At 40.9% G+C, this 13,412-nt stretch overlaps 1 protein-coding gene and 1 long non-coding RNA gene across 3 annotated transcripts in view; one reads left to right on the forward strand and one right to left on the reverse strand.

The window, feature by feature from the left end:
* rab40b (RAB40B, member RAS oncogene family) overlaps positions 1-3,204 on the reverse strand; it is a 54,169-nt gene extending 50,965 nt beyond the window's left edge. The window contains exon 1 of the mRNA XM_021581030.2: positions 2,275-3,204. Within this exon, the coding sequence (XP_021436705.1) occupies positions 2,275-2,416 (142 nt within the window). The 5' untranslated portion in view covers positions 2,417-3,204. The remainder of the gene's footprint in view (positions 1-2,274) is intronic.
* A 3,531-nt stretch (positions 3,205-6,735) lies between these two features.
* Positions 6,736-12,787, forward strand: LOC110502763. 2 transcript variants are annotated; one of them, XR_005039191.1, is made up of 4 exons: positions 6,748-6,864; positions 11,415-11,616; positions 11,831-11,947; positions 12,145-12,787. It is a non-coding gene; the product is annotated as an uncharacterized LOC110502763 (long non-coding RNA). The 2 variants fall into 2 exon arrangements; XR_002470370.2 differs by lacking the exon at positions 12,145-12,787 and having other exon boundaries at positions 6,736-6,864; positions 11,831-12,095.
* Positions 12,788-13,412: the final 625 nt, after the last annotated feature.

A 13,412-nucleotide genomic window follows, 5' to 3' on the forward strand; every position in this document is an offset into this window, starting at 1 on the left:
ACAAACATAGGCACAGACACATGCATACACACACATGATAACATACACAGCATACTGAAAGCTGTATTCGCTGCCAAAGGTGCTTCTACAAAGCATTGACTCAGGAGTGTGAATGTAAATGAGATATTTTTGCATTTCATTTTCAATACATTTGCAAACAGTTCTAAAAACATGTTTTCCATTTGTCATTATGGGGTTTGTGTGTAGATTTGTGAGATTAAAAAAAAGATTTAATCAATTTTGAATTCAGGCTGTAACACAACAAAATGTGGAATAAGTCAAAGGGTATGAATACCTTCTGAAGGCACTGTACCTACCACCTTTAGGGTGTTATACTCAAGTTACGCATTGTGGTGAAAAGCAACTGGTGGTGAGACATACGGCTACATGACCAAAAGTATGTGGACACCTACTCGTCGAACATCTCATTCCAAATTCATGGGCATTAATATGGAGTTGGTCCCCCCCTTTGTTGCTAAAACAGCCTCCACTCTTCTTGGAAGGTTTTCCACTAGATGTTGGAACATTGCTGCGGGGACTTGCTTTCAATCAGCCACAAGAGCATTAGTGAGGTCGGGCACTGATGTTAGCAGATTAGGCCTGGCTCGCAGTCAGCGTTCCAATTCATCCCAAAGGTGTTCGATGGGGTTGAGGTAAAGGCTCTGTGCAGGCCAGTCAAGTTCACACCGATCTCGACAAACCATTTATGTATGGACCTCGCTTTGTGCACGGGAGCATTGTCATGCTAAAACAGGAAAAGGCTTTCCCCAGTTGGAAGCACAGAATCATCTAGAATGCCATTGTATGTTGTAGCATTAAGATTACGGGGCCTATTCCTCATCCACCAAACTTTACAGTTGGCACTATGCATTGGGGCAGGTAGCGTTCTCCTGGCATCCGCCAAACCTAGATTAGTCCGTCAGATTGCCAGATGGTGAAGAGTGATTCATCACTCCAGAGAACTGCTCCAAAATCCAATGGTGGCGAGCTTTACACCGCTCCAGCCTGTGTGCGGTAGCGCGGCAATGGAAACCTATTTCATGAAACTCCCGATGAACAGTTATTGTGCTGATGTTGCTTCCAGAGGCAGTTTGGAACTCTGTAGTAAATGTTGCAATCGAGGACAAATTTACGCGCTATGCGCTTCAGCACTCGGCGGTCCCGTTCTGTGAGCTTGTGTGGCCTACCACTTTGCGGCTGAGCCGTTGTTGCTCCTAGACGTTTCTACTTCAAAATAACAGCACTTACAGTTGACCGGGGCAGCTCTAGCAGGGCAGAAATTTGACAAACTGACTTGTTGGAAAGGTGGCGTCCTATAACGTTGCCACATTGAACGTTTCTGAGCTCTTCAGTATGGGCCATTCTACTGCCAATGTTTGTCTGTGGAGATTGCATGGCTGTGTGCTCAATTTTATACACCTGTCAACAACGGGTGTGGCTGAAATAGGCGAATCCACTAATTTGAAGGGGTGTCCACATGCTTTTGTATATGTTGTGGTACATATGCCCAAGCTTTTATTACACTCCTTTTATGTGGAACTGCACCAAAAAAAAAAAAAAATCAAACGCATAAGTATCCTTACACCTCTGAAGACTCTAACCTCTTCCATGCCGGTCATTATTTCTGAACACTCAAAAACTTGTTTCTCCACCGACAGTTGGATAAGGGGAACGATGGGGTGTTAACACTTGATGGAGACTAGAGATCCTGACTGCCAATGTGTCCACCCTGAGACATGCCATTACGTTAATATCCCCAGTAATAAAACACCTATGATTTTTTTTCCTAGAGAAGAGGTGAGAAGAGGTGGGTGACATCTAAGTCCATATGTCCTGTCACTCATGATGATCATCCATGTACCCTAAAGGCACCATATACCCTAAATAGGGCACTGGTCTGAAGTAGTGCACTATCGGGTGCCAATTGGGATGCACACTTACTCTCAGATGTCCAAGATGACATGTCCAGTCTTGGTATTGGTCCACTAATCCTAAATATAACCCTTTAAACCTAAAGAATGTGCACTGGCTAGCTAAAGCGTGACGACCACAGTGCTTTTCGGGGCTCTAATGACACGGACCATCCAGAACAAGCTGTGCATAAAACGTACTGTGTGTGACCACTTGTTTGTTGTGCAATAAAAACATTGAAAAAAAGTTCTATATTATCGAGTCCTGGTAATCTTCAATATTTTCTATAAATACATGTTTGAAATGAAAATATGTCATTTGTTTGTTTATATTTCTGGCTGCCGTTGTATACTGGACACTCACCCATGTTGTAGCCATACGGAGACTCGCTGGCTCCGTCCTGGAGGCTCGCCAGTATCTCCCCCTTTCCCACATCGCTGTCTCCCACCAGGAGAAACTTAAGCAGAAAATCGTAAGCCTTGACGGGGCTGGTTCTGTGGTTCATCCTCGCGGTGAAGAATGATTATGTTCCATCATGGAACAACTTGTACAAGACTGTTCAATCACTTTTATTTCTCTTCCAACTCAAGATTTGAGCTGTGTGACGCACGAATTAAAGTAGCAAAGAAGCGAGTCAAGTTGAATCTGGTGTTCTTTGACAGTTCATCCAGTGGATGGCCTTATATTATCAGTCATAATTCATATCTGGGAACTCTATCCATTTATATCCATTTAGAATAAATGCATCAAACACAGATTTGAAGTCTCCTAAAATAGGAATTTGAATGAAAGCTACAAATGTCAACTTTGCCAACGAAAGTGACAACACAATGTAACATAAACAATTATACAAATTAGCCTACATCTACAGTGTGTTCCACTGTAACATTAAAGCTTGCCGCTCACGCCGAACCTGTCCCAGTGTTCAAATCGTCATTCCACAAATCCTCCATTCCCGCTACCGTGCCTTGAAAGTACTATACGTACCATACCAAGTACCATACTTGTTATAACGCTGTATTGTACCGCCAGCCAGCCACACTGTTCCGCAGCTCTCTCTGATCTCTGTCGTTTCCTGTCCCCAGTAGCGGCAGAGTCTCGAGTTTTACACGGTTATGGTTGGCTCATCCACCGGGTTGCTAGGGCAGTCTTGAGTCGGTAGTAGGCTAGTCGCTGCAAACGTCTGTCAAAATCCCCATATAGGCCTACCCATTTGATTCCATAGGGGGTGTGGTTACCATTGGTAGCCAAGTTTTGTGCGGTTTGAGCTGGAATCCACCCTATCACTGATTTGAGGTCAGTGTTCGTGATTTTAATCCCGTAGGAAGGGATAGGATGACGGCTGGTTGAACTGATTCCGGGTCAGTGTTTGCAGATGTACGCAGCAGCCGCTGGTTTAGCAACAGCCAGCATGGCTCGGTTTGTGTTTGTTGTTGTTTTGGCTGGGCACGATTTCTGATTTCTGACGTAGCGCAGAACACCTCGGAGGATTTAGGGACATTAGGCTATTCTATTCAGACAACAATGGCGCAGTCAGCCACGCTCCAAAACAACAGCACATAACAGAGAAAAACAGTTACAATCATTTTGACAAGGGAATTATAATGAAAAACCGGATTAAAACTTGATCAATAATAGTATTACCTAATTTAATGGATTACGTTTTCCCTAAGAAAAACAGTATGAGACAATAGGCTACATAGCCTATACAGTACATGATTCAAGAAAAATACAACTGCACCATTATTAATGAAGGGCTGTTTACATGTGATTTACTGCTCAATAGGAACATAACATATTAGGCTGCTCTTGTCCTGTAAATAGGCTATCATACAATAATGGAGGTATTCTAATACCAAACGAGACAGTGTAGCCTACATTCATCAGTGAGTAAACATTGCATTGCGCAGCAGTACAATATTGTTTACACAGTGTAGTGGATGGATGCCGCGGGTCTGTTGATCAGATGGGTTATGTAACAATAAGAGAGGAGCTGCCTTCTGGCGCCAGTTCCAACTCCACTGTGGCCATTGCGTAATTGCACACCAGGCACCAGACTATGGATGGATTCGAGGAATGAATACAGACATGGACATATTTTGTACCCTAATTACAAATTCGTTATTAGCCTACAACATCAATGGTATGGGACATAATGTACAAGATAATAAAACATTGCTGGTAGCCTATTTTACTGAATTTATATTGTGAAATTGAGATAATTTAAAGAAAATAAGATGCGACTTAAATTTGACAGAATTTCTTAAATGTTCTGTTCATCGCTTTTATTTGAGTGGTAATTTTTTTATTTGCTCATATTACATCAGATAATATCGTCCACTACCCGAGTTCATTAGTGCGCCACAGTTTTTGAGTGCGTCTACCAGCAATGATTACGCTTAATCTACTGCCCTCGGGTGGTGTATTGTCGGTAGTACACATAATACATTTGCAACATTCTAGATGCAAAGTTCAGATGGATACGTGTACGGGTTTTTTTCATATACAGTGCCTTCAGAATGTATTCACACCCCATTACTTTTTCCACATTTTGTTGTGTTACAGCCTGAATTTATAACTTTGAGATTTTGTGTCACTGATCTACACACAATACCCCATAATGTCAAAGTGGAATTTTGTTTGTAGAACATTTTCTACATTAATACAACATTTAAAGCTGAAATATCTTGAGTCAATAAGTATTAAAGTTATGGTAAGTCCTGTGGCGACCCTTCATTTTTGGGGGGCCCTGTTTTGCATGTTATTTTGGCATTAATACGTGTCCCATATCAGTTTGTAAACAATGTAAAAAAATATGTATATAATTGACTTAATGAAGCTGCATACAAACATGGTCTCTTTTTTGCTTTCTTGAGTAAGGCAGCTCCAAAATAGAGGTGTTTCAGCCTAACTCAGTGTTTTCTGTGGTGGTGGGGCAGTCAGCAGAGTGTAGGGGGTTGGTAATGTTCTCTAGTTGCGCCGTGATTGGCTCAGTGTTCTGTCACTCATGGGGACACTACGTCACCGCAAAATCTACGGGGAGCGCTCAAAAATTCAAGCCCCTTGGGTGCTGCCATAGTTACATTAGAAGTGCCCATCCAAGAAGGCTCAAGGTCATTGGCCACAGATAAAATTATGTCAAATCACGTGATATCTACAGTAGCTTTGATTGGACATCATACTTTCAAAATCTTAGCTAGCAGTCATCATCATGAATCAAGTCAACAATCTACTGGCAAATCCTTTTCAATCCTTGTCATTTGACGATTAATAATGAAGAGAAATTATAGATAAAACGTATCGGTGCTAATTGGCCATTGGATATAAACATTACACAAGTTGGAAATCACAAATTCAACAATGTGTGGTTTGGCTAACTGAAGCATTGCAAAACAATCACTAGCCTGTTATTCAATGGAGTGGATGTGCGGTAAAAGTCTGGGTATAAGGGTCTCTTTTCCAAGCTTAAAAGGATAAACATTCAACATTGGCCATGCTGTCAACCCAGCATGACTTCTGCCGCTTTCAAAACAACTGGAAACTTGGAACTGGAAAATCTCAGACTTCAGTGAGTTCCAGACAAGGAACGCTGAAAAAACTAGCTCTGACGGGGAAAATATGTTTTTAACGGTCTTCCAACTCGGAATTCCAAGTTGGGAACTCGGGCCTCTTTCTAGAGCTCCGACCTAAAGATCACTAAAGTTGTCATTTGACCTTGTTTTTTTCACTGTTCATAAATCCAGAGAATGCCAGACTGATGACAAAGTTTGATGGCAAAATTTGCCCACGATGGACCGCCGCGCCACCTTCCTGTTCAAGTGAGAACAGCACAACAAGGTGAGTCCAAACATGGCTCAGGGATTTCACCATGAGGACAATGGCGATATGAACAAGGCCAGCGTCATCTGATTTACATCTCCAACATTTGCTGTCGGTTGTCATTTTTGCCTTGTGCATTTTAGAGGGAGACCAGTAAGATCTATTCATTATATTATACTAAACAATTTGTGTTTTGGACTCTGCCCTTTCTAAAAAAAAAAATCCCATTCAATTTCTTGTATATTAATCTTCAAATCTTTACCCCATTTTCCCCTTAAGAAAATTGAACGGGATCTTAAGCACTTACACATTCGTAACTTATTGTACTAATTCGAATTTGTAACATAAGAATTTCAGGATTTACATTTTTTTTTGCAGGGTGTTACATGTCATACGAACTGGATGACGTAGTACACAATTGTACACCATTTTCGGGGTCCAGTTTTGGCTCATGAGGGCTATTTTCCAAACTACTGGCTAAAATTATAGAAGTCCCCTTGTTTTTTTTGTTTAAGAATTTATACACCCTCACTACCAGGTGTAACTCTATGGTTTTATAAATTGTTCAAATCCTGTTTAAATGTAATGGTTCTATCTCCGACGTGACTGCCTAAACAATCGGAATGATTCTAAAATGGTTGGTCGAGCCGGTCTTATTCTTCAATTTACTCAGCTCCATCATTTAACAATCTTTAAACAAACCAGACATGGTCCAAACTCCCATCTGTAGCCAATCTCTCCAAAATATTGGTCTGTGATTGATTAATAAAATGCATTAATTTCTCCAGATGTTTGCTTAAATATAAAATAGAAATGGAGAAATATCACCTGATCTTGGCAATAATAGATTAATTAATAGATAGTAGATTAATAGAATTAAAAAGGTGAACTGCTATTTTGGAGGGACCAGAAGTGTTGGCTGTGCATTTGGCCAATGACAGGCATCCACATTTAACCCCACCCACATGTGAAAATTGAAATATAAAGTTGTTTTTTGGTTAATATGCAAAAACAAGATAGGGGGAAAATGAAGTTTTTTTAATCTCGTTTTTTGTTGTTGCATGTAAACCAAAAAACAACTTGACATGTCAATGTTAACATGTAGGTGGGGTTAAACGCTTATACAGTGCCAAGGTAAGATTTCTCCATTTCTAGGTAACAGGCAAATGTCTCTATAAAAAAATGTACACTTAATAATAATGCTAATTTAGTATTTTCTACTTTTTGGTGAAGATGTCATTTTCTGACCGTAGAACGCAAGAATGACATCATTATTAGGCAAAAATACTAGTTATAGCCAATGAATTCCCAATGTGATTAGGTTGCAGTTCAAAACAGCCAAAACTAGCTAGCTTAAATTTTGAGTTAAGAAAATATTGGATGATACACATGTAAACAATTATGTTAGCTAGTTAGTTGGCTAGCTAATAAACTTAACAGAAATATCTAGCTATTGTTTTCCAATAAGTAAACAATAGTTAGCTTGCTAGCTAGCTAGACAGCCATTGATGCTGCAAAACTAACTAACCAAAACGTGGCTAACTACAACATTAAAATTATACAGCTATGGTAATCCTGGTTAGCTAAATGCTACCATATAACTAGACCCTTTCTGCTAAATGTACTGGTTAGCTAGCTAGCGAATGTTAACTAGCCCTAATGTGCTTGGAAGGGGTAACTCAGACACATAACAGGGGATATAAAGCTGAAGCATCCCTTTAGAACGTTTTCTCACCACAAAATATGGTAGTGAAAGGAAGTCAAGTCGCGGGTAGTGAGAGAAGATGGAACTAGGTGAAACTTGGTTTACATTCTGCTCATTTCTCAACGATGAAACATCTGATCACATTTTATGTTATCAAAACTATTTTACCCCTATATTGTTGTATGTCCTCCGGATTCAAGAAGAAAGATGACGAGTCCAACGGTGATCCATTGATTTCGTCACCCTAATCTTGGCCATCCCCACAAGGGCAAATAACTCAAATAATGTTTGAATGCATGATGATAGAAACATACCATTTGGACCATTTGTTTTATTAAAGGAGTATCTACACAATTAACATATTATTTTACCCATTGGCCAAAATATGCGTTCTTTATTGGACACTAAATCAGATCATTTTGAACCTTTTCAGATTATGGAATTTTCACAATGCCTAGTAATTAGATGGCTATGCCTCTCTTAGTGTTATATATAGAATACAAAATCTACTCTGACCAAAATATTATTGCAGATAATTTTATGATGTTATTAGCTGTTGTATAAAGAAAACCATTGTCTGTCACCTTTTAAGCACAACAATGATAGTGTATTGACTTAAAAAATGAACTGCTGTTACTGTAAATTGTTAGCTAACTGATATCTTAGCTAACTATTGGCAATCTCATTCAATGATGCCATACAGCCAAAACAACAGTATCTATTGCTAGACTAGAGATATGCCCCATGCAATAGTTAGTCAGAGGTTGCACAAATAGTGTGTGGTGTCAGGAAAATAACCACACTCAACGTCAACAAAACAAAGGAGATAATCGTGGACTTCAGGAAACAGCAGAGGGAGCACCCCCCTATCCACATCGACGGGACAGTAGTGGAGAAGATTGAAAAATGTAAGTTCCTCGGTGTACACATCACGGACAAACTGAAATTGGCCACCCACACAGATAGCGTGGTGAAGAAGGCACAACAGTGCCTCTTCAACCTCAGGAGGCTGAAGAAATTTGACTTGTCACCAAAAACACTCACCAACTTTTACAGATGCACAATCGAGAGCATTCTGTCGGGCTGTATCACCACCTGGTACGGCAACTGCTCCGCCCACAACCGTAAGGCTCTCCAGAGGGTAGTGAGGTCTGCACAACGCATCACCGGGGGCAAACTACCTGCCCTCCAGACACCTACACCACCCGATGTCACAGGAAGGCCAAAAAGATCATCAAGGACAACAACCACCCAAGCCATTGCCTGTTCACCCCGCTGTCATCCAGAAGGCGAGGTCAGTACAGCTGCATCAAAACTGGGACAGAGAGACTGAAAAACAACTTATATCTCAAGGCCATCAGACTGTTAAACAGCCATCACTAATATTGAGTGGCTGCTGCCAACATACTGACTAAAATCTCTAGCCACTTTAATAATAAAAAAATTGGATGTAATAAATGTATCACTAGTCACTTTAAACTATGCCACTTTATATATTGTTTACATACCCTACATTACTCATCTCATATGTATATACTGTACTCTATACCATCTACTGCATCTTGCCTATGCCGTTCGGCCATATATTTATATGTACACATTCTAATTAATTCCTTTACACTTGTGTGTATAAGGTAGTTGTTGTGAAATTGTTAGATTACTTGTTAGATATTACTGCACGGTCAGAACTAGATGCACAAGCATTTCGCTACACTCGCATTAACATCTGCTAACCATGTGTATGTGGCCAATAAAATGTGATTTGCAAATCCTTTCAGCAGGTCTCCTCCAGCTATCCACAACCATACTCTAAGGTGGAACCAGATCTGCCCGCCTTATTATTGAGCAATTCCACGCCAGCACAGGCCGAAAATATTTTTGGTATGTCAGATTGTTCTGGCAATTCTGACATAGTAACTTAATTGGGAGGAAGGATGTTTGACATGCTTTTTACATTTGAATCACAAACCATTTTTAATCCTGATGAAATTGGACATTTTAGACCCCTTTCCACACCCCCATGTAAGATTTTATGATCCGTAAACCATACATGATACAGACAACTTCTTGCTGTCATTATACTTCTTATAGTTTGTGCTCAAATATGGAGTGTCAACATTGTGAAATGAAAAAATTCACAGTAATTTATTAAACATTACAAATGTTATCTCAATAGTACCCTTTTTGATTCAGCTGTTGTTTGGAACAATTTACTCTACCAGTAAATCAAAGTTATGATAAATGTTATTAGCACCACCACAATTTATTTGACTCCGTCTGCTGGTGATTTTCTAATGTGCAATCCCAAAGGAGGTCTGTGTTTGGTTAAAGATCTACATTGTCAATTTATATGTATAAAATGGGTCAAATCTACAAAAGTACCAAAGAGCCAACTCTGGAAATTGGTTGTGTTTGAAAAGTACACTGCTCAAAAAAATAAAGGGAACACTAAAATAATACATCCTAGATCTGAATAATTGAACTATTTTTATTAAATACTTGTTTCTTTACATAGTTGAATGTGCTGACCACAAAATCACACAAATTATCAATGGAAATCAAATTTATCAACCCATGGAGGTCTGGATTTGGAGTCACACTCAAAATTAAAGTGGAAAACCACACTACAGGCTGATCCAACTTTGATGTAATTTCCTTAAAACAAGTCAAAATGAGGCTCAGTAGTGTGTGTGGCCTCCACGTGCCTGTATGTCCTCCCTACAACGCCTGGGCATGCTCCTGATGAGGTGGCGGATGGTCTCCTGAGGGATCTCCTCCCAGACCTGTTCTAAAGCATCCGCCAACTCCTGGACAGTCTGTGGTGCAACGAGGCGTTGGTAGATGGAGCGAGACATGATGTCCCAGATGTGCTCAATTGGATTCAGGTCTGAGGAACGGGCGGGCCAGTCCATAGCATCAATGCCTTCCTCTTGCACGAACTGCTGACACACTCCAGGACACACTCCAGCCACATGAGGTCTAGCATTGTCTTGCATTAGGAGGAACCCAGGGCCAACTGCACCAGCATATGGTCTCACAAGGGGTCTGAGGATCTCATCTCGGTACCTAATGGCAGTCAGGCTACCTCTGGCGAGCACATGGTGCAGTCACCAAAATAAATGCCACCCCACACCATGACTGACCCACCGCCAAACCGGTCATGCTGGAGGATGTTGCAGGCAGCAGAACGTTCTCCACGGCATCTCCAGACTCGTCACATGTGCTCAGTGTGAACCTGCTTTCATCTGTGAAGAGCACTGGGCGCCAGTGGTGAATTTGCCAATCTTGGTGTTCTCTGGCAAATGCCAAACGTCCTGCACGGTGTTGGGCTGTAAGTACAACCCCCACCTGTGGACGTCGGGCCCTAATACCACCCTCATGGAGTCTGTTTCTGACCGTTTGAGCAGACACATGCACATTTGTGGCCTGCTGGAGGTCATTTTGCAGGGCTCTGGCAGTGCTCCTCCTTGCACAAAGGCGGAGGTAGCAGTCCTGCTGCTGGGTTGTTGGCCTCCTCCAGCTCCTCCATCTCCTGATGTACTGGCCTGTCTCCTGGTAGCGCCTCCATGCTCTGGACACTACGCTGACAGACACAGCAAACCTTCTTGCCACAGCTCGCATTGATGTGCCATCCTGGATGAGCTGCACTACCTGAGCCACTTGTGTGGGTTGTAGACTCCGTCTCATGCTACCACTAGAGTGAAAGCACCGCCAGCATTCAAAAGTGACCAAAACATCAGCCAGGAAGCATAGGAACTGAGAAGTGGTTTGTGGTCACCACCTGCAGAACCACTCCTTTATTGGGGGTGTCTTGCTAATTGCCTATAATTTCCACCTGTTGTCTATTCCATTTGCACAACAGCATGTGAAATTTGTCAGTCAGTGTTGCTTCCTAAGTGGACAGTTTGATTTCACAGAAGTGTGATTGACTTGGAGTTACATTGTGTTGTTTAAGTGTTCCCTTTATTTTTTTGAGCAGTGTATATTGTTCCAGACACCTGACAGAGGAGTGCTGCCAAGCTGTCCAAGGAGAAGAAAGCCTTCCAAGAGTCCCACAAGCAGACACTGGATGACTGGCAAGGAGAGAAGGACAAAGTCAACATTCTGACCAAGGCCACAGCAATATTGAGGATGAGCAGTCTCTGGGAGCTCAGCTCCAGAAAGAGATCTAGGAACTCCAGGTACAGTATGGGATCTAAACTCAAGTACAGGAAAGCACACCTGAATAATTTCCTGAAAAAAAAAACGAACATTTCATCAGGTAGCACACATTTTTCCTGGTGGCTCAGTTGCTTGAAAGATGATGCTTCTTGCTTATGCTGCTTAACATTGTAAAAGATGGTGTTTTTGACTATTGTAGTATTCATCCCCCCCCTGCTCCTGCCCCTGTTCTAGGCCCATATTGAGGAGCTGGAGGAGGAAATTGAGGCTGAGCGTGATGCCAGGGCTAAGGTTCAGAAGCAGATGGTCGATCTCTCCAGGGAACATGAAGAGATCAGTGAGAGGCTGGAGGTGCTGTTTTAAATTGAGATAACCAAAAAAGTGTTCACTACAAGATTCCATGTGTGTTATTACATAGTTTTGATGTCCTCTATTATTCTACAATGTAGAAAATAGTAAAAATAAAAACCTTTGAATGAGGTGTTCTAAAATTTTTGACCGGTAGTGTAAAGTGTTACCCTTACTTCGGTCTCTTGTTTCTCATCCAGGGTTGAAAATCATAGGTGGCCAGAGAACACAGGAGGAGTTTGGGATCTTAATCAAGCTGGTGTAAGAAAAAAAACTACTCATTCAAGAGTTGTCCAAACTTGACTGGTACCCTATAGGTTTTTTTTTTCTTTTTTAAAAAACACACAGATTATTCCTGTATGATGAAAAGCACTTTACAAATGTAAATTGTTATATCGACAGGCCCAAAATGAAATGTTTCTAAAAGAAAGAATAAGCACAAACATGGTAGCAATTGAAAAGGAAAACTTTAAGAGATTGTGGGGAAATTCTCAAATGAAAGTTCTCAGAGAACAACACATTTGTCTTTGAATTGTCAGATTATGAGCAGGTAAATGGGAAAATGGCAAACATATTGATGTATCATTCGGCAGATATACGCATCCATAATGATTAGTGATAACCTCTAGTGGTGAAATTGCAGCAATACAAACACAAAAGGCATTTACAAGGTTGAGGGATAAATTGACCCTTAATAAATCCTGTTGCGACTCTAGGGGCAGTATTTTCATTTTTGGATAAAAAAAGTTCCCGTTTTAAACAAGATATTTTGTCACGAAAAGATGCTCGACTATGCATATAATTGACAGCTTTGGATAGAAAACACTCTGACGTTTCCAAAACTGCAAAGATATTGTCTGTGAGTGCAACAGAACTGATGTTACAGGCGAAACCCAGATAAAAATCCAATCAGGAAGTGCCGCATTTTTTGAAACCACTTCATGCCAATGACTCCTTATATGGCTGTGACTGGGCTACGAATGAGCTTACGCTTTCTACGTATTCCCCAAGGTGTCTACAGCATTGTGACATCTTTTTACGCATTTATGTTGAAGAATAGCCGTAAGGGACTACATTGATCAAGTGGTCACATGATGGCTCCCGCAGAAAATCTTGCATAAAGTACACAAGTAGCCATTTTTCCAATCGCTTCTTATGAGAAACCAATTGTCCCGGTGGATATTTTATCGAATAGATATGTGAAAAACACCTTGGATTGATTCTTAACAACGTTTGCCATGTTTCTGTCGATATTATGGAGCTAATTTGGAAAAAAGTTCAGCGTTGTAGTGACTGCATTTTCCGGTCGATTTCTCAGCCAAACGTGAAGAACAAACAGAGCTATTTCGCCTACAAAAATAATATTTTTGGAAAAAAGGAACATCTGCTATCTAACTGGGAGTCTCCTGAGTGAAAACATCCGAAGTTCTTCAAAGGTAAATGATTTAATTTCATTGCTTTTCTTATT

The sequence above is a fragment of the Oncorhynchus mykiss genome, chromosome 23 (genome assembly GCF_013265735.2).
Source record: "Oncorhynchus mykiss isolate Arlee chromosome 23, USDA_OmykA_1.1, whole genome shotgun sequence".
In the NCBI taxonomy this organism is placed as follows: Eukaryota; Metazoa; Chordata; class Actinopteri; order Salmoniformes; family Salmonidae; genus Oncorhynchus; species Oncorhynchus mykiss.